Source organism: Scleropages formosus, chromosome 13 (genome assembly GCF_900964775.1).
Source record: "Scleropages formosus chromosome 13, fSclFor1.1, whole genome shotgun sequence".
Classification (NCBI taxonomy): Eukaryota; Metazoa; Chordata; class Actinopteri; order Osteoglossiformes; family Osteoglossidae; genus Scleropages; species Scleropages formosus.
Window position 1 is genome coordinate 26,541,205 of NC_041818.1, and position 25,904 is coordinate 26,567,108.

Here is a 25,904-nt window from a genome sequence, read left to right on the forward strand (position 1 = left end):
GTGGCCATCTGTGGGGGGTGGGGTGCGGGGGGTCGCTGTTAATTGGATGTCGGACCGTCTCCGTTTCATGGTCCTGTCAGTCGCGCCCCGTAGTCCGCCCTCCCCGCGGCCAGCCGGGGCGGTTACAGCCAATTGCGAGCACTGTGGGGGGGGCGATGATGTCAGGCCCCCGGGGACGTGATATATCGAGGACCCAAGCGTCCAGCGTCCTGCGCGGCTCCGGCCGAGCGTGACCTGTTGTCCTTCAGCCAGTTTGCATCTCGCCTCCTTTTCGCCCTCCCAACCAACCCCAGAATGTGTCATTTTCCGGAATTTTCCCCTCCTGTCGGAGTCCTAACAGGATGCAGGTGGAGCCTCGCAGCTTGACCTCGAAGACGCTGCTAATAAGGGGCGCCGTCTATAAATCCGTCCCTAACGGTGCCGTGTTCTAAGAGAGACGTCTCCCGCTCTGCCCACACACCGACACGTGATTGGTGCTCGCTGTCCGATCGCATCAGCTCCGAATCAATTAATTCCAACAGCGGGAGCGTTTCCGTCCTCGTCTCCCCCGCGTTGCTGCAGAGAGGCCTTGAAAACCTCCTATTCAATTCTTTTTTTAATTCTCTCCCCTTTGTCCCTCTTTACCTCGCAGGACACGCCGCACTTAACCTCAGGATACAATGGACAAAGTGAGTAGCATCGTGTTTCTTCTTCCCACAATTCCCTTTTCTTCTCCAGTCGGTATTCGGTGGAAAACTGAGTCTTTTACGTTTAGCAGAAGCTTTTATTGGAAGCAAAATATAATAATTGACTGCTATTTAACCGACACCTTTCTCCACAGTGACTCGCAGTGATAGATACCCTGCAGTCAAGTCCGCACAGTCCTTCCCATTTGCACGGCAGAGCAGTTTAACACACTCACTTACTCACACACACACACACACACACACACACACACACACACACACCATGGGCAACTTACAGTCACCCATCCACATGAGATGAAACCCCATGGACACGGAACACATGTAAACTGCACTCGGACTCAGCCGGATTCAAACCTATGTCTAAATACAGAGCCCGGGTGCTGTGAGGCACCAGTGCTACCTGCTGAGCCACCGTGCTACCTGCCCAAATAAATAAAAAGAATAAATGTAAATGAATAAATGTAAAGACCTTAATTATGAAGATCAGCAGTCGCTATTAGTTCTGATTGAGATGCTGTAGGTCGTGGGACGGGGGGTCCTAGGGACTCCCCGGTGGTGTTAATTGCACAGGGGGGCACTGTCTTACGCACTGCTCTTGTTTCCTTCGCAGAGCGGTGCAGCATTCCCAGCAGCAAGGCTCCCAGCAAGGCCGTGCCGCAGAAGTCGTGAGTATCTCTTTGGTTCTGTATTTTGAAGGCCCCACGCATGGTTTCACCACGGTTTCCCGCTCCGCCCTACACTAGAACGGGAACGGTCCTCCGGAACACACACGGTGGCAGTGAAAGGTCGAGCATCAAGGCGCTGCAGAGTGGCGCCATATTGACTGTCCCTCCTCGCAGATCCACTTAGGTTAACACTTTATTACTCACTTTCAGATGCTTAAATGGCTTCTCCAGTCTGGTTCACGTCACTGCCCTGCAAATTCACTCAACACACACACACACACACACACACACACACACACACACACTGTCTGATACCGCTTGAACCGGAGCCTAACCCGGCAACACAGGGCGTAAGGCTGGATGGGGAGGGGACACACCCAGGACGGGACGCCAGTCCATCGCAAGGCACCCCAAGTGGGACTCGAACCCCAGACCCGCCAGAGAGAAGGACCCGGTCAAACCCGCTCCGCCACTGCGCCCCCCAATTCACCCAACAATATATACATGTATTTTTTTAATTTAATTAAATTTAATTTAATTTATCAACATCTCAGATTCACAACTACATACAGGTAGATGCAGCACATTTAGGGACTACAGATATGTCCATATATACTGGGCGAGAGTTTAGCGTCAAAAGGTTGCAATATATCACAGGTGGACTATATCACGAGGACTTTCTAGAAACTTCCACAAGGGTGTCCGAACTATCCAGTATTGAGCACGATTGTCCTGCAAATGAAACATTCAATTTTAAAATGAAAGAAAAGAAAACATTTTGGTCATGCACATGTTTACGGAGGGAACCCCTGAGCTGCACCGCAGCATTGAAATACGTTTCCTTGGCAAGTATGTAGCAGTAGCCACTGCCACTGTACGTACCACAATGTCGTGAAAAGAGGAGTTTGGGTTGCGGTTCGACAAGAAAGTCGAAATTTTTCGCCCGAGGTTTTTTTGGAGGGTTGCGCCAACGCCGATCTTGTCCAGGAATGTTTTGATAGCGTCTTTACGAGTATGAACATTTGGATGGAGCTTGTCGACAGGCACAGCTATTACACCCTTAAATAGAATTATAATTAAGAGATGGGGGTTCTGCTATTATGGCGCAGTGGGTTTGGTCGGGTCCTGCTCTCTGGAGGGTCTGGGGTTCGAGTCCCGTTTGGGGTGCCTTGCGATGGACTGGCGTCCCGTCCTGGGTGTGTCCCCTGCCCCTCTAACCTTACGCCCTGTGTTGCCGGGTTAGGCTCCGGCTCGCTGCGACCCCGCTCGGGACCAGTGGCTTCAGTCAGTGTGTGTGTGTGCGTGGGTCCTGCTGTTGTAAAAGTGGTTAAGGTACCAACCGACTATGTATCGCTTTGATGTGATCAAATAGAAAAGGGGGAAACATATGCAAGGTGCTTGAATCATGTTGGGCCGCACTGCCCGCTGTGAAAGTGATTGTGCGAGTAGGATGGGCTCGGGGGGGATCCTAGACACGGTCGCACAGAACGTGAATGTGGCCGGGGGACTGCGGCAAGAGGACGAGCGGCGGGAACAGGAAATTCCCATTACGCCATCGCACCCTGTGCTTTGTGTGTTTGAATGTCATCCAAGGTGGACCGAGCGGTTCCGCTTTTCTTTTCCCAGGCCAGAGCGTCCTTTTTGTTTTGTTTAATTACAGCCCTCGTTTCGGGAGGAAGCCTTAAACGATGCAGTCAGTCCAAATGTTTGGAAGAAGGCTGCCCTGGGCCAGCGGTTCCTCTGTCAATAAGGGCTTTGTCTGCGGGAACCGAACGCATCGAACGCATCTCAGGTTGTGGCGGGCCACTTCCTGAGACGGCGGATCCTGCTCAATGCCTCATTGTACCGCCTCGCCGGAGGCCCGCATCACCTGCTTACAACACGTTCCCTAGGATGCACATCTACACGATGCCAGAGGTGTTCCAGGGAATTTCTTGTGAGGAGATAACCCCAGGTGGAGGCCATCGCCATGGCGCCTTTCTGATTTTACCCTGATTATGGCGAGCTGAGAACGCCAACGGAATTCGTGGCCGATACCAGACTCGGCATCCTGATGTACAGTCGGTGCGTGAAGATCCTCGGTCCTCCGGCATCATCCGCACGAGCCTCACCTCCACGAGGGATCGATCTTTAGGACCCGCTGGATGATTGCTCGTGTTTCCCATAAGTCTTTGTGCTCGCATTAGAGGCCTCAAGGGGCGACGCTCTTATCCAGTCGATATGATCCGGTCCGATTCCACGTCCGAGGAGCAGAAAAAGACACCGGAGACGTGGAATAACCATAAACGAGTGCTTTTACAATACGGTGACCAACCTGAAGAAGTGAGCTCTGCTGTCGGAAGACCTGTATGGAGATGTGTTGGAGGAACTGTCCCTAAGGGTGCAGCTGGGGCCCCCGCACCACATAGACGGGGCGAACACACGAACCTATTGTTTACTTTTAATTGGATGCATTTGTGCCGTCGTTCCATTTTATGCCGAGTTGTTTTGTGTATTTTTTTGTTATGTTTTTAATTAGACTCGGTTTTAACAAAGAGGATGCAATTTAAGCCCATCAATCAGAACCAACCAAAATCCGCTTCTTGTACGGCCTCCGACGTGAGCCATGGCCATGCGATGAAGTGGCACCGATGGGGCAGGAACACAGGGTTCTCTGTGGGGGGGGGGGGGCGCAAAACAACCGTGCGGTCATGGTGAGCTGGCCCCCGCCGCTCCAGTTATCGCAGTAATCTCCCCGCGACAGACAAAAGTCACCGCAAGGTAGTGATGAGTCACGGCCTGCAGGTTCGGTGGCGCCGCGTCAGCATCGCAAAGGAGCCGATCGGTGACGTCGACTGGACCTGTGCGACTCGTGATAGTGACCGCCACGCAGTGTCATAGTCCATGTGTGCAAGGTCACGGTTGACGGTGGCGAGCGTGGCTCGGCAAGCGGTCCACGTGAACGTCTGCGCTTCCCTCGAGTCCCAAGCGCCGTGCCCTCTGCTCCCAGAAGCAAGCCGAGTCGGCGAGAAAAAAGCACCGGACTCCGAGCGGCCGGGAATAATTAGTGCTTCGCGGGCCGGAGTTTGACACGTGAACGGTCGCGACGGCTTAGCGAGGCGGGAAAAGGTTCTTCCTCGCCCCCGGTGTTTCCAGGAAGAGCCGTGGGCTCCAGACTCTAATGACGCCTCGCGCTCCCATCTCGGCCGAGCCTCAAAGCTTCAGAGGAACTCTCCCTGACAACCTCTCGTGCCCTTTCACACTGGATTAAGATTCCAGCCGCTGCCATGGCAACGGAACCTCGGAAATGAGATCTTTGTTGAAAGCGAAGGCGCCGACTTCTGCGAAGGCAGAGTAGTCCCTGTCTCTTTGTGTTTTGCCGGAGAGGAGGAGAAACGAGGCGGAGAGACACGGGTGCGGTGGGAGCACGCGGCTCCGGCGGCTCCGGCGGCAGCGTCCTCGGAAATGACATCGCTCGGCAGCCGGCAGCGGGACTCGTCTCGTCGAGTGCCGTGTTGTGATGGAAGTTATTGAACCCGCTAAATATTAAGGAGATCTGAGTGGAAATATGATACAGTTCCGCGTCCGCCGCCGTTCACTCGTGCATCATTCGCGGTTGTTGAGACCAATTTTGCCCTTGATTTATGAAAAACACCGAAAAACACACAGCGCTTTATTATTTCTTTATTAGCGAAACAGTTTGCAATTTCCGGTGCAGACAGACGTTTGCGAACGAGAGACAGATGCCGTTAAATCCTCGAGGAGGATGATTTTTCTTTCGTGCCGAAATAATGGAAGTTTCCGCGAGTTCCAAAGGCTCTGATTGGACGAGAGAGGCTCGGTGTGGGGTCGGGTGGGGCCGGGTATGCAACAGTGGCAGGAGTCCATCATTTGGCCTGTTGGCACCCTGCCTTACACACACACACACACACACACACACACACACACACACACACACACACACACACACACACACACTCCACCTAAAGCAGGCGCTCGAACCCGTTACAGGTGACCCTAGCGTTCAGAGTCGGTTCCCTGGAACATCGGGCTGGGCGGCACCTCACCGCCAGCGCGTGAGCACCGGTGTGTTCGGGGCCCGCCGCCACACACACACACGCCGCCTCATCCCGGAATCCGTTACCTGCAAAAAGCCCAAATTGAAATATCGATTTCCATCTCTTTGTCCCCGGCCAGATTATTAGCTTTGTTTACGTGTCTAATGTTTCTATCAGCCGTCCGCCCGGTCATCCGTCTTCGTTCTTTATTGCCTGCCTGCCGATTGACCCAGATCGGGTTTCGGTTGTCTGCGGCGGGTCGGCTTTCGGGAGGCTCGGCGGCAGAGCGACCGTCGTCACGTGTAGCCCGACAGCCGGAGGCGCCGCGCTCGGAGAGGGCCTCTTTCAGGTCGCCGGCGGTTAATGACACCGATAGCGTTTCTGTCGGTGGTCTCGGCGGTCGGGCCGACGTGGCGGCCGACGCCCCCCGGGGAGAGACTCGAGCTCCCGCTCCCTGTGAAGATGGGCAGCGTGCTGGGCTGCTGCCCCCGGTGTGGGGAGTTCGTTTGCCGTGCGAGTTCAAAGACGAGGCGCACACACACTCTCTTGGCGGGCTCCTCTGACAAGCGCTCGGCAGACAGATCTGGAACAAAGCAGTCCCGGCGGCCCCTGGACACACACCCCAGGAAGTCCGCAGTGTTTGTTTATCCCAGACACACACACACACACACACACACACACACACACAGCATGTTGCCTTCACTGAGTGCACATGCTTGCTCCTCTAACTGCCGTTCACATTGACACTGATGTCCTTCTGAGCTGCTTACACTTTGGAGTTTCTCAATGACTGTGGCGTAAGTTGTTACACAGCAAAACTGCGAATACATAATGAGGAGGCGCGTCAGTAAAAATGAACGGGAATCCGCAGGAATCCCGGGAGACCTAGGAGGCTGGAGCAGCGTTCGCGGTCCCGTCCCCGCCGGACCCTGGGGGACAGCGAGGCCTCAGGCTGGGGAACACGAAGGCGGGGGGTTCAAGTCACGGCAACCGGCTCATCGCCGGGGCAACGCCGCTTTTGTGGAGCTGTCACCCGGACCGGTTGAATGGGCCGCCAGCGCTCACAAAGGCGCCCGTGGACGTCAGAGTCGGTCCCCGGAGGACCACCCTCGGGAGCACTTCCCCAGGCGTGTTTCTCCGAGTAAAAATAGCCGAAGAGATGGATTATAATAACAATGGTGATGAAGTGGGAGGTCTATGGCCGGGCGGGGTGGGGGGGGCTGTTTTTCCAGGCGACGTGAGAAACTTGAACCCGATTCCTCCCCCCGGCATGAGCGTGGAGATACCGATGGCTCACGTTCACTTCTCCGACCGTGTCGCCTTGGATCAAGGCTGGCGGCACTGCATGCGAAGCGACAGCGGCGTTTCCGGAACGGTCAACGTTGGTCAGGTTGCCGGGGACCGTGGCCGGGACCGGAATCGAATTTATTCGGGTTGATCACATTGTTTCCTCAATAATGACCGTCGGAGAGCAGCTCTCCGTCGTCTGTCTCTGACTCCTTTGCAACATGGAGCCAAAGTTCTTATATGCTACTAATATATTATTTTACGCCTGTAAGTCAAAAAAGTATACACAGCGTCCAAAGGTCGCAGGTTCGAATCCACCTTCAGCTGTAGTACCCTTGGGCAAGGTACTTACCCTAATTTGCTCCAGTAAAAATTACCCAGCTGTATAAATGGGTAAGTAATTGTAAGGAGCCTAACAATTTAAGTCGCTTTGGAGAAACATGTCAGAGAAATGAATCCATGGAAATGTAGTGGTTGGAGATGCTGTCTTCAGATCCCGAGGCTGCAGGTTCGAATGCCCCTTGAGCGAGCCACTTACCCTAAATTACAGGTACTTTGGATGTAAACACTTTTGAACCAGGTTTCAGGTTTATCACCGTGTCGGTATTGTTTTTGTTCCCTATGGAGGAAGCGAACTAACTCGACCGCTCCAGAGGCATCCGACCGACCAACGGTCGTCCTCTCTGAAGTTTGCTGCGTCTTAACCCACGTCTGGTGAGGTCTCCCAACTAATGGGCCGAAGACCGCGGGCGGTTCGGTGTGACAAATTTCAAGAACTCCGCTGGAAGTCTCGAAGCCTCCACCTGCTCTTTAACACCAGACACAAGTGTGGACCGGGTTGTGCTGACCGCTTGCGTTTGTGAATCTTTGATAAAGGCCAACAATAAGATGGGCTCGCCCTCTTCCGGTCAGCGGGTGGGTTGATCCCGGCCGTGCTCCTGGAAACAGTTTGACCCCCTTTATCCCGGGTTGAACTCTGAGTTCCCACACGTTCTGTGCCTCTCTAATTCTGATCAGGTTCGTACGTTTTCTGTTATTTTGTGGTACCTTTACTTCCGTGGCCACTGAACCGACCACAAGGACCATCATAACAGTGCAATAAAAGGCAACGATCAACAAGCCAACAGGAGCTGCACATGGACCCTGTCATAAGGTGTGGTTTCATTGAAGGGGTGTGGTTTGCGGGTGGGTGTGGCCTATTAAAGGGCGTGGTCTCGAGTCAAAGTGTTCCACGCTACTTCGTTGTTTATTTGTGGCACAGCTTCCTCGGAGGGTGCGGTTCGTTATGGGTGTGGTCTCAACAATTTGACGCTGAGCTCTTGCTGTCGGGTGTGGTTTCATTGAATGGGTGTGGTCGACAAAGGAGTGTGATTTATTAAGGGTGTGGTCCGTATTGCAGCAGTCTCACTGATCTCTTGTTTGAAGGTGTGGTATCATCAAAGAGGTGTGGTTAAATATGGCTCTCAGAATTCCTCAAATGTTTAAGGATGTGGCTACAGCGAAACAGTGTGGTTAGTTAAGGGGTGTGGTCTCAGATCAAAGTGTCCAACGTTTGTTGGGGGTATTTCCATATAAGGCTTGTGGTTCATGTAGAAGGGTGGCCGCTTCCTCTCACTGGACCGCGATTGACACTGGGCTCATGGTTTGGGGATGTTTGTGTGTGATTTCACACGCAAATGTCACGCTTGAGATGGGGCGAGTTGAGTTTAAGCTCAAACGCGACGTCCGCCGGAGAGTCGACCCCCTGCCCCTGTACGCACACGCAGACCTTCGCCCCGGGTGCATCGTTTTTCTTCTCGTTTTTGTGTTCTCTTCGGGTTTTGTCCCGAAAAGTCCCCGAGGCGGGGATTTCTCCTCCCGTGTTTGCACAAGCATCTCTGAACCTGGAAAGAACGGCCCTCTTGTCGTGAAACCTTCCGTGCTGAAATGCTGCCCGCACATCAGCGCTGCACCTGAACTTACCTGTCCTGCCTCACACCTGTAGGAGACCCCCTCCCCCGGTCTGTCTTTAATTGCAGGGTGTGTGTTTGTGGCAGAGGGTGTGAATACTTTTCGGAGCACCCCCGCGAGGTATTTTGGGGGTATTTTACTGAGCGTACCGTGCAGCCCGGACCCAACGGGGTTCCGGCTTCCGCTCGCCCCCGTTCGCAGGGTCTCTTTCAAAAAGGCTCACGTTATGTTTATTCGGCGCCTTCTCCGGTTCGGTGAAGCCGCGCGCCTCGCCGTCGCTGGGCTCTGAGCTGCTTTGTTCTTGGAGTCTTTTTTTATTATTGATCTCCTTCCAGGTCTGCAAAGGGTGGCATGGGAAGAGCGGGTGAAATATTGCGTCCTACACACACGCACGCACGCACGCACGCACGCACACTCACACTCACAAATCCCTCGTACAAACATTGAAATATCTTATTTTTCTGTCCCCTAACTGAGCCCACATGACATCTATAAATGTGTGTATATGTATGAAAATATATAAGTATATGCAGTATGAGAATATATACTTATAGTATATAAACTTATATATATACTATAAGTATATATTCTCATACTGCATACATATATATATAGTATATTCAGTATGAGTATATATACTTATGAGTATATATACATATATACATACAATTATACACACAGTATATGCACACACACACACACGCACACACACACACACACACACACACACAATTACACGAACGTGGCACCAACTACATGTTTATGGCTATTTCCACCTTTGTGAAAGTAAATAAATGCCCTGTTCCTATAACATTTATTTATCGTATTTCCTTCAGACTTTGTCCCTTTACGCTTTAATATTGCTCCGCTCGCTCCGTTCGCGTGTCGTTCAAACGTGTCCGAATGAGCCGCACGCGCGCGAACGAGCGAACGCTCTCGTACCGAACACGCACGTTCGCCCGCAGCCGTTCACACGCAGACAAAGGCCGGGGACGCGTCGCGCCGTACACACCTCGGCGCTCCGGCATGGCATCCCGCCGCCCTGGGACATCTGCGAAGTATTACGAGGTTAATGACTGGTACTTTTCGCTCGGAGGTTCTGCTCGATCTGCGGTGCCGCACGACAGCTTAGGTCATCGCGCACGCTAAGCTCTACCACATTTCCGCAGTTCTTTCCACTCGAGCGGGGCTCTTCGGCGCTCCGGCTCCAGGGAGGGACGCCCGCAGGCCCCGCGTTGACCCCGCTGCTTTATGGGAACCGCCGGATCGGGCCCGTCCCGTGTGCCGACTGGCTTCGGCCCGTTCGAGCCTTCTTTGGAATGATGTCGCTGAACCTCATCGCCATTTCTCGTATTACATCACCGCTTAAAGCTGATATTTCACGGGTTGCAGGTTCGAGGTCGAGCGGTTTTCGCGATACGTTCGTTGGCCTCGCGTGTGAAAGTTGCGCCAGCCTTCCGCTCGTTCGGACGTTAGAGACCTCCCCTCGAACCCTTTGTCCAGGCGTCTAGAAAGTTCTCGCAGACTTGGGAAAAAGTGGGGAAAAAGCATTCGGAAAATGCAGACGCGTCGCGTCTTTGGCGAAGAGTGTGTTTGATGGAGAAGGAAAACACTCCTTTCTTGCCTTCCCGCGTCCTCCTTGCCCTCACCTTCGAGCTCCACGACGCCAGGAGACCGACGTGGTCCCGCTCACCTGTTCGGCAACTGTTTCTCCCCCCGTGCTCCTGCGTGTTGAGTATTTTTCCTCAATTTTTATTGTACCGCCTGCTCCCGGAGCCCTAGGGCGCGTTCTCGCACTCACTGTGCTGTGTTGTGTTTCCCTCCATAGAATGCTGGAGGACGACCTGAAGATCAGCAGCGATGAAGATGATGGCGAGCAGGTGACTTGTGTGTACGCTTTGTGCGTGTCCGCATGTGTAGCTGTGTGTGAGCGTGTGTGCGAATGTGTGCGGATGTGGAGGCGAGGGCTATCTGCACTCTGGTACGAACGCTCCCTGCACTGCGCTCCTCCGCTTCGGTTTTCAAACTACCAGGTGTCTGTAGGTTATTGGTTCTAGGCCCGATGCGATAGAATGTATCTCGCTGTGTCCCTCAGAGCTGCTGACTCCCTTCCACATTCACGAAGGGTCTCAAACAAATCTCTTTCAGAATCTCCTGACAGCTCCATAAATGATTCCAACACCACCTGCTCTGATTATCTATGTATTCCCTTTTTTTAATGTCAGTCCTGTAAGAGCTGCTTTAGGGATGTGAACCAGCAACATGGTGGTGTCAGGCAAACATCCTTAATCCTGTGTCTGTGTCTAAAGCTCTTTGTCTGTTGCTGATGCAGTGCTGTTTACGCTGTTGTACATCGCTTTGGAGAAAAGAGTCAACTAAAATAATAAATGTAGATGTAAACGTTTGAAATATTATTTACCCGACAGCTTTTTCCAAAGGAACTAAGTGTCATTAGTATTAAGTTGCACTGATTTACCCATTTATACCAGGCTATAAATATTACTCTTTAAATGCATGGTAAATACCTTGATCTAGAGTCCTACAGCAGGAGGTTGGATCTGAATCGGGGTCCCTCGATTTCAAGGCGACGGCCATGAACCGTGTTTCCCGCGGTCACCTCCCGTTTCAGTTTCGCGGTCAGAATCGTCCAAATTCCCGCTCGTCTGAGTGGGCCGACGATGAAACAATTGACTTTAAACCGACTCGGCGCTTTGCCGCATTCGGCGGCGCCAATCATCTAAAAGAGATCATCTCTGGTGAAGTGCCATAAGTGGTAAACACACAAAAGAGGGTGTTGTTTTATTCCCCGCTCTCAGGTGAGGTTTTTTTTTTAATATTTCACGTCGAGTATGCGCTTCTTGTCGACGTGTGGATACGTGAAGAACGAGAGCACCCTTAAACATGACTTCACCAGGCAACAGAGATCATAGCACCTCATACACGTGTGTGATTATAGGAATTGCAGTGACTTAGTATGTTGTTTAGTAGGGAAATATTTTTCTTTTGTATATAAAAATACACCCTTGAGGCGGTACAGTGGCACAGCGAGTAGCGCTGCAGTCTCACAGCGCCTGGGTGGTGCTATAGGACATGGGTTCGATCCCTGCTCAGTTTGTATAGAGTTTGCATCTTCTCCCTGTGTTTGCGTGGGTTTCCTCTGGGTGCTCTGGTTTCCTCCCACACTCCGAAGACATGCTGTTCAGGTTCACCCATATTGTGTGAGTGACAGAGAGAGAGTGTGTGTGTTCCACTGATGTATGGATGAGTGACCCATTGTAAGTAGTGTATCCAGCAGTGTAAGTTACCGCAGTGAATAAGGTGTGTGGCCTAATAACACTACATAGAGTTCATTGGAAGTCGCTTCAGTCATGTGGGACTTTAAGGACAGGTCACTATGGATCCGATGGCATTTCAGTCTCATTTAAAAAGTAGATGTTTGAGTGAAAGTCTTAAAGATTTATCTTTGTGTGGCTCTCATGTGAAATGCATATCATTTACATACATGTGGGTTTCAACATTTCAACATCACCCCCCCCAGGCATTAATTGGGTCAGGGCTGAGCAACCCCCCCCCCCCCCCCGAAGATGACCCCCAGGGTGTTAGACGTCGGTAGGATGAGCACAGGGCGGATGTCTCACTGTGCTTTTTCAATCACATCATACACGCTTCTAGAAAAATCTCTACTTCGTCTCTCTTTCCGTTTCTTATTTCAAGTCGCTTTACGCTGATTTACCCTCTTATACAGCACGGTGTTCTTACTAGTTCAGAGTAAGTACCTTTATCTGGGTTTTCAACGGAAGGAGATGCCTCTAGCCACTACGCCCCCTGCTGTCCCTTTTTCATGCTCTTCTATCAGCCTGTGAAATTCTGGCCAAGCCACAGCCATGTTTGCCCCCCAACATTTCATCTCGAAACATCTCCGTCCTCTTTATTCCTTTTCCGGAATATTCCACTTGTTTTTCTGCCTTTCCCTGTTCCTAGGAGGTCCTGCGTTCCCTTCTGTTTACCATTTGTTTTTGGAGTACAGTTACAATGTAAGTAAGGTTTTTGTTGTCATTTAGTCGTTCACCTCTTTTTATTACTACATAACCTAATTAAGGAGTCTTTTCAGAGATGATTTATTTGCATCAGGTGTTTCCCAGCTCTGCATGTCTAATGCCTTAAAAAATTATTTAGTTCCTTCTCATCTACAGCGCTTTTGGCTGAAAGTGCATCGATGAAAGAAAAGCATAATTTTATCCTGCTGTTATTTCATAAAAGCTTTCATTTTTGGGCCTCAGAAGAAAAAAAAAAATGATACGATGCGCATGTCTACTGGGACCTCCTTTTGTTTTATATCTTGTTGAAAACATGTATTCCTGGCACGGGGGCCGTAAACCATGGCGCCCCCTGTATGTCGCGTGTGGAACCGCGGTGACTGCAATCGCCACGGTACGTAGACTCGCCGCGATGCGCTACGTTTGCGTGTGCGCCGCGGACGTGTCCTCGTCCCCGCAGAGCCCATTAGCAGTCGACGCGGGCGCGCGCGTTCGGGCGCTTCGCCGGAGTCGAGAGAGAATTTTAAATTATAGCTCCGGCCCAGGTAATTAAGCTGAAGCCTAAATAGGGATGCGAGCGCATAATGAGAGCGTGAGATGCCGTTTCGCCGCAGGTATTTCGAGTTTCCACACTTTGAGTCCCAGGATGGATTCTTTCATTTTGTTCTCCTCATGCCTTAATGATAGTTATTATGTGCAGGGCCCTTTTTTCTTGGGAGGAAATCAACATGAAGGCAGGCTGAGGGGGGGGAGGTTGTGCTTCCTTAACTGCTTGTGTGTGTGTGTGTGTGTGTGTGAGAGAGAGGGTGTGTGTGTGTGTCCATGTGCATGAAGGTGTGTGTTTATACAGTATGCGTGTATTAATGAGGGCTTCCCTGCCCGGTGTCCCGAGCGCTGTGTCCTCCCGCTGTTGCCACCCGCAGGACGACGTCGGGCCTGGAAAAAAAGGCATAAAGGCCCCCCCGCACCTCATGTCACGCATATGCAAATGAACCCCGAGGCTGACTGTCTGAATCTCGTCTCTCCTCTGGGCTACCGCACACCCTTTCTGTCTCTCTCTCTCACACACACACACACACTGCTCCAGCATGACTCACACTTCCACCGTGTCCGCCGTCCTCCCGGCAGCTGGGAGACAGTAATGGATGTGTTTCTGGAGGGGGGGGAACCTGCAGCCGTGACTTTGCTTCCATTCGTCTCCTTGTGCGGCGCGATGTGCTGCATCTGAAGCCATTAGCATCACGCTGCCCCCCCTCCCCCAACCCCAACCCCCCCCCCGCTCGCTCACTCGATCGCCCACTCTCTCTCCTGTCTTTCTCTCCTGCTCTCTCTTTGTTCCTCTCTGTCGCCCTTTCACACCCTCCCTCTCACACACACACACACACACACACACACACACACACACGCAAACTTTAGGACACAGCCCACACGCCACCCCGAACGACCCCGGCGTCTCCGGCAGCTGTCCGGTATCGACCCGCTATCTCATCAGCCGCGGCCCATTTCCGGGCGAGTTTCTGTAATTGCCCCGCAGAGCGCGATTAATGCGTGTCGTTAGCGTGTGCTGTGATTAACATGCGCCATGCGGTTCCTGCAGGTGAACTGACGCATGCAGGAGAGTGCAGTCGAGCAGGGGGGGCGTGTGTGTCTTTGTATGCTGACAGGTGTGTCGGTGACATGCGTCACGTGCTCGTGGTTCTCTGTGACCGTGAGTGTATGCGAATGTTAGATGTGAGGGTGTTAAAAAGCGAGGGGGCTGCCCTTTCGCACGCAGCGCCGATTTTAACAGGAACCGTCTGCTTTTCCGTTCGGGTCGTGATCCCGACGTGCGAATTCATCGCCGCTTCTGTCGTTCGTCACGGTTCCTCCGGCCGACGTCTCGCCTCTCTCCTCCACACCGAATTAGAGTGAAACCGCTTCCATTCTGCGTTAAAACGACGTCCGTGTGACACCAGAAGGTGGATCAGTACTGGGCTGGACGCTGAAAGGTCGTAGGGTCGAGTCCCCAAAGGGCAGTATTTTGAGAATCGCCTCCATTAATTCAGTTTAGTGTGAGGAGAGTAAAGGAATGTGGTTCGTTTTTCGCATCAAAGAATGTTGAAGAATGGTGTAAAACGGGCACCAGGTGGCGCAGTGCTTGGAGCAGTCACCTTACGCTCCGAGGACCCGGGTTCGAATCCTACATCCTTGTGTAGTTCCCTTCACCTAAGAGGTAGGAAGTACATACACTTAACCTAAACTCACACACACACACACACACACACACATTTCCAGAACCGCTTGTCCCACACGGGGTCACGGGGAACCGGAGCCTACCCGGTAACACAGGGCGTAAGGCCGGAGGGGACACACCCAGAACGGGACGCCAGTCCGTCGCAAGGCACCCCAAGCGGGACTCGAACCCCAGACCCACCGGAGAGCAGGACCCGGCCAAACCCACCGCGCCCGCCACGTAACCTGAACTATTCCGACAAAAATTTTCCAGTTGGTAAATCAGTGTAACTGACAAAATATCCCGCTGTCTTGCATGTTAGTGTTGTTTTCCTCCCGCTTTTGTCATTTCTTTATCAGTTCTCCTCTTCAGCAATTAAAGCAAAACCCAATCGCGTGGAATCGCAGCATTTACGTTTCCCCGCTCGCCTCGTAACGATTTAACGTCCCGTCCTCGTCCAAATTGAACGGGACATCGGTGTGACTGATAGCGGGGGACGGCGGGGCAAGCTAATGGTATTTTTACAAGGAGTATTGAAGTTCAATGACATCATTTGTTAAGAGCGAGCAGATAATGAGCACTGAAGCGATGGGCGAGAGGAGCGGAGAGGTTTTTTTTTTTTTTGTTTTAATCAGATGTGTAAAATCCTGGATAATCAAAAGCTAATCTTTGAAATGGAACGAGCTGAGCTGATTTGCAGCCAATGACAAAGCAGGCTGCACCTTCCCCATTTAGCGACAGAGGCTATCTAATAGAGCTGCCCTGGATTCAATTAGTGCCCGGTGTTAACTGTGAGGATCCCATCGAGGGGACGCTGGCAAGTGCGAGAGAGAGGTGGCCCTCGGCCATCATGGAAACGGCCCGGCTGGGGATTAAGGTCGAAATTTATTATCTGTCTATGTATCTACATTTACATTTATTTATTTATCAGACGCTTTTCTCCAAAGTGACTTCCAACGAACTCTATGTAGTGTTATCAGGCCACACACCTTATTCACCGTGGTGACTTACACTGATAGATACACTACTTACACTGGGTCACTCATCCATACATCAGCAGAACACACACTCTCTGTCACTCACACACTATGGGTGAACCTGAGCAGCATGTCTTTGGACTGTGGGAGGAAACCAGAGCACCCAAAGACTTACACTGCTAGATACACTACTTACACTGGGTCACTCATCCATACATCAGTGGAACACACTCTTTCTGTCACTCACTCACTCACACACTATGGACAAACCTGAGCAGCATGTCTTTGGACTGTGTGAAGAAACCAGAACACCCGGAGGAAACCCACGCCAGCACAAGGAGGACATGCAAATTCCACACAAACTGAGCGGGAATCAAACCCACATCCTCTGTTTACCCATTTATACACACACACACACACACACACACACACACACACACACACACTCGCTCATCCCAAGCGGGTTTGCGGTGAACCAGAGCCTAACCCGACAACACAGGGCGCAAGGCTGGAGGGGGAGGAGGCACACCCTGAGTGGGACGCCAGTTTGCCGCAAGGCACCCCAGGTGGGACTTGAACCCCAGATCCGCCACACACTGCGCCCCCTGCCCCCCCCCCCCCCCCCCATTTATATAGCTGGGTAATTTTACTGGAAAAATTTAGGGTAAGTACCTTGATCAAGGGTACTATAGCTGGAGTTATGATTGGAACCCGCGACCTTTTGGGTTTAAAGGCAGCAGCTGAAACCACTACGCTATTAGCTGTCCGGTCTAGATCTATCAGTCCGTTCGTCTGTCTGTTGTCAATAGCTGCTTGTGAAATGCAGGGATGTGCAAGTCCATAGTCTGTCTTGGAGAGTCATAAGGTGTGAGGCAGGTACACCTTGGATGGGCACCAGCAATGACACACACTAATTTACTCACACACACACACGTACACATACACATACACACACACACATTTTCTGAACCGCTTGTCCCTTACGGGGTCACGGGGAACCGGAGCCTACCCGGCAACACAGGGCGTAAGGCCAGAGGGGGAGGGGACACACCCAGGACGGGACGCCAGTCCGTCGCAAGGCACCCCAAGCGGGACTCGAACCCCAGACCCACCAGAGAGCAGGACTGCTGTCCAACCCACTGCGCCACCCCATACACATACACACTATGGGTAATTCAGAGTCACTAGTCTCCCTGAATCCCTTGTCTTTGGACTGTGGGAGGAAACGGGAGCACCCAGAGGAAGGGCACTCCAGCGCAGCACCACCGCGCCACCCCGTTCCACATAATGAAGAATGAAGTTACACCGGCTTCGTTCAGAAGAGAATGTTGGATATTTGGGTCATTGGGCTTAATGGTATCAATATGGAAGCGTGGAGCAGTGTTATTGCGTGTGTTACTGTGCACTTGTGTCACATTTGAAGTGTTCAAGTGCAGATGGCAGATGATCATCACGAAAGGCAGCGCCGAAGCGGGGGGGGGGGGGGGTGAGAGTGTCGAGAACTTGTACCGCGGGACCCCGCAGTCAGAAATACACTCCGCTCTTCGACAGGCTCGCTAAAAATGTGTGAATTTGGTACGCCGCGCAGCAGCGCCAGCGTTAGACTAGCGTGACGTTTAATTTCATCCTGGCCGCCGCCTCGCCGCACCTTCAGGACGCCGAACCCGCGACATTCGCCGCGACTTCGTGGGGCGGCGGCTTTGGAAGCGTGAAAACCTCCGGCCGTTTGAGCGGCTCGGCAGAGCGAGCGACCCGCTCCGGCAGTCACAGGGGGCCCCCCAGCTGTGTTGCCTAGCAACGGTGGAATTCAAGGAGGACCGAAGGAGCCAAAAATCCCCACAGAGCGGGAAACGGCAATAAGAGCACCGTTGACAGATGATCTGGGTTGTTTCATCTAATATACTGTGAAGATCACTGGCTCCTTTCATGAATGATAAATGGACTGTACACAGATCAATGGCTGCAGCGATAAACTCGGGGCCAAGCTCTAGGTGGGACTGGTCCCCATATCCTACCGGATTTGCATTCATTCATTTAGCTGACACTTTATTCTAAAGGGACTTACAACGTTAAGCATTGTACAGCACAGTTATTTACCCATTTTACAGCTGGATGCTTTTACTGGTGTAATTCCGGGTACGTACCCTTCTCAAGGGTACTACAGCAGTAGGCGAGAATGGATCCGACAACCTTCAGACCCGAAGGCAGCAGTTTTATCCGCATGCCATCGGCTGCTGCGTGTCTTTGAGCCCCCTTCCACGAGTCTCCCCATCAAATGAACGTGGTTCTGAAGAAGCTGACACTCACCGGTATGTTTTGCCATCGCGTCCCGATGTCCAAAGGCAACGCGTCAACGCCCACTTCGGTGCAGCCGCCAAATTGACTGGAAACGGTCCGGATTGCCTTGATCCATCAGCTCGTTTTCCAGTGAAGTGCTGCCGGGTGTGACAGAAAACAGTCGAGTGGGGTTTTTTCCCAGACCGCGCGGTTGTTTTGGGAGTCTGGTGTTTTTGATGGCGACGGCAAAGGACCCCCCTGCAGGCGCCAGTCGCTGGTGTCTTTCTCCGGGCTTATCGACGGACCGTGGGATCGGATCAAAAGATGCAAGAACTCGGCGTGTAAATAAAGGTCTCCGGTATTTCCGGTGGCAGGTCGGATGGGAGGCGGTTGGACGGAACCTCCCGGGGCCTGGAGGTCAGGGGCCAACCGGGGAACGGGAATGAGACCCTGTAAACATTCACCAGCCACTAGGAACTCAACGGGGACCCGGTCGCCGGATGACGAGAATCAATTATTTGTGCCGCGGGCTGCCGGGATTGATCTGCCGGCGTGCACTTCGTTGCTTCTGTTAATGATTTAGATTTCAACGTTCGAGGGAAAACGGTTCAGAAGGTGAAGCGAGGGAGCGAGTCAGTGTGTGTTCCTCTGTGTGTGTTGTCAGCGAGCGAAACTCCTGCATGTTTCCGTCTCTGCCTTTCTGTGTAGTTAGTGGCTCCATTCGGCTCGAACCCTTGACCAAGTTGACCGAGTTCTGTTCTGTCCGCAGGCTGCTGAGAAGACCAAGCCGGGAAGCGGCCCCCTGAGGTAAGTTCCAGCACCCATACTTTGACTTTGGCTGGGGAAGCGCGGCGACGTCTCGGCGAGGGGTCGCGAGTCGCGCGGCGTCCGTCTCTCGAACTCTCTCTAACCCCCTTGAGTTCACGTTCCTCAGGTGGTCCGAACCCACCGGAGTCACCCGCACTCAAGGGGTCCGGAATGGGAATGAGCCGCGCCGGAGGGCCGGCCAACACGATCCGCAGCATTCTGCGCCGCGGGCTGCTGTTTATTCAGGACAATAAAAGAGAACGCGGGCGAAACACGGTGAATTCAAATAAGCAATTTATTCCCATAGAATTGCCAGATCTGCGGGTGATCTAACCTGAGGGCTCGACCAATTTTCCCCACTCGCGCGAACGCTCGGCCCAGAATCCATCAGCGAGGTTGCCTCTCGATGCGTGAATAAATATTAATGGATACACGTATGACTTTTTTATCATTCATAAACATTTCAGAGCCTCCGGCATGGGGGGGCAGCCCGGAGTGTCTGTGAACAGATCTCATTAGGACGTGCTGAAGAACACGGTCCTCAGGTCTTTCTGGCTGGGGAGGGGGCGAGTAGGGGACGGGGAGGGGGTGCCCCCAGCAAAACATGATGCTTTCCTCTGGATGCTGGAGGCGGGGTGGGGGTGCTGGGGGGGTTGGGGAGCAGTGGAAAAAGGTGTCGAGTCATTCCGAGGATGGGGGTGGCATGAAGTCGCGAACACGAAACCCACCTCAAGGCACGGGCCGCCGCCCACAGGTGCCGAAGCACTTGGAGGTGGAATTACGGCGGAGCCTAAGGAGGCCCTCGAGGGACACTCAGCGCTGGGGGAAGGGAAGTTTGAGTAATTTACACGACTGGCTGGAACTCCCTCGGTTTACCACGAGCGATACGCTGGACGCCCTGGTGAATTTTCGGGACGTACGAGAAAGCCCGCTTCCCGGAGCCGGATAGCCGCCGTATGTTAATAAGGCCCTTCCTGTCTCAGTGCTATTGGTGCGTGCCGTAGTGGGCGGAGAAGCAAGGAGGGCTTGTTGGTAAATAAGTGGTTCTTTGCTGACGAAGGTATATTTGAAAAGACAATTAATGAATCCTTTTTTTCGTTTTCGCCGTACGTTTGCTATTTTAATAGATTATTTTTAGACTCTGCAGGGCTGGTTAACAGGAGCTGAACTGACCACCCCCAGCACCCCCTATGGACCATCAGTCCAGACCACACCCGTCCAGAGCACAACATTCCAATCACACCTGAGTTGATGACCGCGCCCATCCGAGACCACCCCCCTCTACATGCTAGCTCCCACCAATTCGAGACCACGCCCACAATAGGCCACTCCCCCACGTAAACCACACCCCTCCTGTCTCAGAGTCTTTCTTGTGTCTATTGGCTCAGGTATTGGCTTCTGCCATCTTACCCCCACCCCGATCCCGACCATCCCATCCATTCCCATCACAGATCGGTCCTCCGACCGAACCGTAAATCCAGCTCGTAAAGATTGGCCGCATGTCGCCCCAGCAGCCACACTGCGATATTGACGAAACGGTAAACGGTTTAAGGCGCTAACGTGCACGTCGTGCGCGGTTGATTGATGCGTCGCTTGGCGCCGCCGGATGAGGAGCTCTGCGAGGCCACGCCTCCTCTTCCTGTTATCGCAAATTGCCTCGACGGAATGCAGGTGCTGGGAAGTAAATGTTATGAAGGGAAGGTGAGAAAATGTGCGTATTGAGTTCAGCTGTGCGGACAACCCGTCGCCGATACCAATCTGTGTGAGCAGTCAAGCGCCAAATGTGCCCGGTGGGGGGTGGGGGTGCAACACACCCCTCCGCTGTCTTTGTTCCACCTTCTCGCGGTACGTTTGACACCTCCCTCCCTCCTCCATCCCGTGACCAGGATCCGGACGGTCAGCGTGACCGTCTCGGGGGTTCGGCATCCCGCAGCTTCCCGGTTCAACCGGCCCCCCACGCCGCAGCCACGCCGCAGCCACGCCGCGGGTCCCTCTCCTCCTATTTGTAATAGAGGCACGTGCGGACATGCAGCACAAACATATTCCTTTGTGAAAAGTGCCCCCCCTTGAAGGGGGGGGCACTGCCTGGTTTCAATGCTTAGGTAGCACCCGGAGCCGGGGAGATGCGCTCAATTACGCTTTTACAGCTTATTAGCGCTCGCTTTTGCGCGGTAATGTGAGATACACGTTTCTCGTCGAGTGCAAATCGCATGTGAGTGTGTGTGTGTGTGTGTGTGTGTGTGTGTGTGTGTGGGGGGGGGCGGGGCACTCGAGGTGCAGAGGGGTAATTGCCCCCCTTGGCTTGCTCGCTCGTGCGCGCCTCCCGCACAGGCAGCTGTTTTTAATTACCCCCCTGGCTGTGGTGCCCCCCAGCTATTCTGTGTGCCGGGTGGTAATTGCCGCAGCGCCGGGTACCCTCGTGACAAGAGGCTGATAACAGACAGCCTTAATCCCTCCGCCCCCCACCCCACTCCACCCCCGCACCCAGTGTAAACGGTCCCTGGTGGCTTAACATGGGCCAGTCAAACCCACGACCCCCCCCCCCCCCCACACAGCCACCGCGGTGGTTGTCGGTTCCATCGCCCGCCGGAGGCAACGGGGTCCCCCGTCCACTCTGACGTGAACGATTAGGGGCGACTACCACCAGACCCCCCCGAGGGGGATCAGCTCGCAGCCTCAGCTCGAGGACGGCGGAGAGGAACGAGGCCGACCGGCTCCGCTGCCGTCCCGCCTGCCAGTTCGAGATAAGACCCGCTTGGAGTAGTCGTGGCAGGAGTCGCTAATGGAAGCCCCCCACATCGCAAACACCCTTGGTGTGTGAGTATGTGAGGTTATGGGGCCCAGCTCCCCCTCCCCCGGCCGCCTCCTTGAACCAAGCGGTTAAAGTCTCCGCATGACTCTGGACCACGTTGCTCAGCACCTTCAGAGCTCTGCCCAGCAGCGTGAGATGTAACTGCAACATCCATGTGTAACGTGAGCTCTTTCATTGGGCGTCTTCATCACGTGACCCCGTTCACATGGCAGGACCGAAGCCGGACGCCGCGGCCTATTGATTATCGACTCTCCTAATCGCATACGGGCGCAGCTGTGATGCAAGTTAGTTTTTGGCCCAGAATTCCAGTCACACTTTTGCTCCAGTTCAAACTCATGCAGGGAAACTGCTGTTGGACCTTTGAGGATTTTGACCCATTTCTTCGGCAAAGAGCCGTCTGAACGAACCAATTCAACTGCGAGCTGTGTAAGTCACTTTGGAGAATAACACACACACACACACACACACACACACACACACACACACACACACACACAGACACACCCATCCAAAGCTGTTATGTCGGTAATGTAGTAATGGGGTGGAGAAGCAGGAATGTGACAGCAGAAAGATGCCGACGTCCCCCGGGGGTCAGCACAGACGTATTTGATTTCCAGAGAAAAGTGAGCTTTGATTGATGTGCCTCCTGCTAGTGTGTCGGATCAGGTGGTGTGCGTGTGTGCGTGTGTGTCTGTGTGTGCGTGTCTGGCGGCTCAGCACTTTGGCAGCCGCTACTCCCACGCAGCTGGGCCGCCTCTCTCGTCACGTTTCTCCGACTTTGATACGGATACAGACGTTACCGAATCCCTTAACCACGCAGACTAGGATCCTGCCCCAGGGGGTCTCTGTGCGGCTCCCTCCCCAGGACCCCAGTGCCCTCCACCTTTTCCCAGAATGCATTGGCATCAAACTTTTCAGCTCAGCCTTGGTGGTGACAGTTGCATGACAGAGGCAGCAGGGGGCGTAGTGGTTGGGGAATCACCTTCCAATCAAAGGCAGCAGGTTTGAATCCCACTCCTGCTGCGAGACCCTTGATCAGCTCCTTACCCTGAATTGCTCCGGTAAAAATTACCCTGCTGTGTAAATGGGTAAATCAGTGTAAGTAGCTTAGTGTACAAACACTGTAAGTACGTTTGGGGGAAAAAATGTCAAAAACTCAAGAAGTGTGGGAAACGTGTTACACTGTCTTTAATGTGAACCTAAACACTACACATTTCACGCTGAGACACACGATGTTAGACACACACTAAGAGTTTACCGTCGACTTCATTACTCCAGCTGACAATAGGGGGCGCGCCGTTGTGTGACGCCACCCTCGCCCACCCCCACCCAGCTGCTACCATCTCACCTGAATCGCACCTGTGTCGCGATTTTACACGGCATTAGCGCCGCTGCTGGCGTACGGTGAAGACCCGCTTCCGACACGCACGAACGGGGCGTCGCGAAAGCAAAGCTGCACTTTCACAGGCGTTAAAAAGGTGACGTGCTGAGACTTCCGGCAAAGTCGCGCGTAAAACTTGACACGCGGACAGGGGGGTTCGGGGGATTGATCTAATGATCAAGAGGTGGGTTCACATCCCTTCAGGCCTGTTGTTGTTGCTGCTGTTGTTCCCTTCGGCAACTTACCTGTTAGTTAGTATTAAACAGGTAAAAACAGGTAAAAAGATGACATTTTACACTATTTACGGGGGATTCGAGGAGACAGTTCAAAAACACAGGGTGTCCCTCATGGGCGCCCCTCGTGTGTGTGAGAGACATAAGAGGGACGTTGTATCTCCTCACCGATAATGAATCGGTAATCAGCGTTTAATTCTGTTTCTCGGAAAATATGATATTTATACTTTGGCGCAGTGTTATTTCTGCGCACTGCAGAGTCTCCAACCTGTAATCAAATCACAAATTATTTTTGTCCTGCTTTAATTATCAGCACTGAAGTAATTGCTTTCTTTGATTACAGTGGAGGAAAAAAAATTCCCAGAACCATATTTCTTATCTAAACTCCCGGCGAATTTCTTCATTTCCAGTTGCACGTTGGGGCTCTGAGCGTGGATGGAGACCGACGTTCACCTTCTGCTCCGGCATGCAGGTCTTTCTCAAGTAGCTGAACAGGGCCGCTCTGCGCATCTCAGTACGAGTGAAGAGTGGGTCTGAGTAAGGGGAGAGTAGACAAAGAATGGAGATGGACAGAGCAGAGATGAAGAGTATGGTAAGAGTCGGTTCTGAGTAGGGAGAGAGTAGACGAAGAGTAGGGATGAGTAGAGCAGCAATGAAGAGTCTGGTTAGAGTAGGGTCCGATTAGGAGAGTAGACAATGAGTAGACATGAGTCGAGCAGAGGTGAAGAATAGGGTAAAAATAGGGTCTGAATAGGGGAAGATTAGACAATCAGTAGAGATGAGTCGAGCAAAGGTGAAGAGGAGAGGAAGAGCACAAGATGAGGAAAGGGAAAGTAGGGTAAGACTAGGAAGAGAGCAGAGAGTAAAGTACAGATGAAGAGGAGAGGAAGAGTAGGGTAAGAGTATGGGGAGAGCAGACAAAGAGTACAGGTGAGTAGAGCAGAGATGGAGACGAGGGGTGAGGCAAGAAAGAGTAAAAGTAGAGATAAAGAGGAGAGGTAAAGAAGATGAGACAAAAGCAGTGGAAAAGTAGATGAAGTCAAGTGAAACTGGAGATGAAGAGTAGAGGAAGAGTAGGGTAAGAGAAGACAAAGAGTAGATGGACAGAGGAGCAGCAGTAGATAAAGAAGACAAAGCAGATGGAGAAGGAAGAGGAGAGAAAGAGGCCATGAAGCAAAAGCAGCATTTCTGTGTCTCCCCTGCAGTACCCCTGAAGGAGGCGCTCTGGTTTCGCTTCATTTTAACAGCAGATCTGCCAGTTTTCCTCAACCGGTCTTGAGCCCGTGTGGACGGAATACGGTTGTCTATTGGACTAACCCTAACCCTAACCCTAACCACACCCACAGCCTCCCATCCCCCGCTCCGACGCTGCAGTTCATTGACGGACAGCTGGAGGCCACGCCCCCAGTCGCGGCTCATCGGCAGCGGGCTTCGTTATCTCGCTCTCCCACCCGCGCCCCGTCGCCAGGCATCCTCGCATATTTTAATTTCACAGTCTCGTCAGCCGCCACCCCCCTCCCCCCCCGCCGCTCCGCGATGGCCCGCTAAGCTAAATATTTCACTTTTCCGCGTCGCCGTCACACTCAGCGGAATTTGTTTTTATTGCGTGTCACTCAGTCGCCCAACGTTTGCTGCGGGAAACTCAGGGCGGCGTATTTTACGGGTCCTCCCCCGTCAGGCCTCCGCGCCGCTTCCCGCATAAATCCGCCACTCTCCGCCACACATATTAATTGTGTTTTTTCTCTTTCCCCGGAACTCGGAGGCCTCCCAGCGGTTGCCGTGACAGCGCTACGTAACGTATCGGCGCGCCACGGGGCGAACGATCCGGGCGGCCGTAGCTTGTCAGCCGTTTCTTCAATGTAGAAAAAACTTGCAGGTTTCGAACAAACCGGAACCCGAAGGGCCGAGGAATCGGATGACGGGGCGATGAATTTACCTCCTCCGCAATCACGCGATCCAGAATTTTCCACACGATGGGCATCCGCATACAGATCAGAACGTGTGGCTTCGCATCGGCAGGAGACCCTTCGAACCGGGAACGGTTCCGGAGTTCCTCCAGCGCAGTCCGCACAGCATCACCGTATCACCGCAAAATCGCGAGCTTATTCTGGTCCTGTTCGGCTGTTTAATAAATGACACGATACACGCGGGAGGCCTTTAAACTGTTTTTGCGACGGTTCAACCCACCTGACTTTAATTACAGCGAGGAGCGCTTACATAAAAACACCCGGCGCTCTTGTGTCGAGGGACAGGAATAACACTGGGGGAAGCTCTTGATGGAAATAAATATGCAAATGACTCGGGGGGGGGCACCGGTCAGAGGAGCGCCTCGCCGTCATGCGTCTCCAACTAAACACAAGGTCGGCTAAGTGAGAATGAGTAGTTGCGATTTTCATCGTTAGCGAGACGTCGTTTCCGGATGGAGAGGGTGAAGGACACCAGGCCGCAGATAGGGGGCGCTCTCCTTGGCTCGCGTTCCTTGCTGTGAAGAAGATCGGAAGGCGGCTGCTGGAAACACCCCCGCGACAAAGTGAGCACCTAAA

General features: G+C 52.9%; 1 protein-coding gene across 1 annotated transcript in view; it reads left to right on the forward strand.

Annotated features, from left to right (window-relative positions):
• aff2 (AF4/FMR2 family, member 2) overlaps window positions 1-25,904 on the forward strand; it is a 138,037-nt gene that overhangs the window by 87,516 nt on the left and 24,617 nt on the right. Inside the window, exons 6-9 of the mRNA XM_029257307.1 lie at window positions 632-668; window positions 1,297-1,351; window positions 10,454-10,505; window positions 18,898-18,935. Of these exons, the coding sequence (XP_029113140.1) occupies window positions 632-668; window positions 1,297-1,351; window positions 10,454-10,505; window positions 18,898-18,935 (182 nt within the window). The remainder of the gene's footprint in view (window positions 1-631; window positions 669-1,296; window positions 1,352-10,453; window positions 10,506-18,897; window positions 18,936-25,904) is intronic.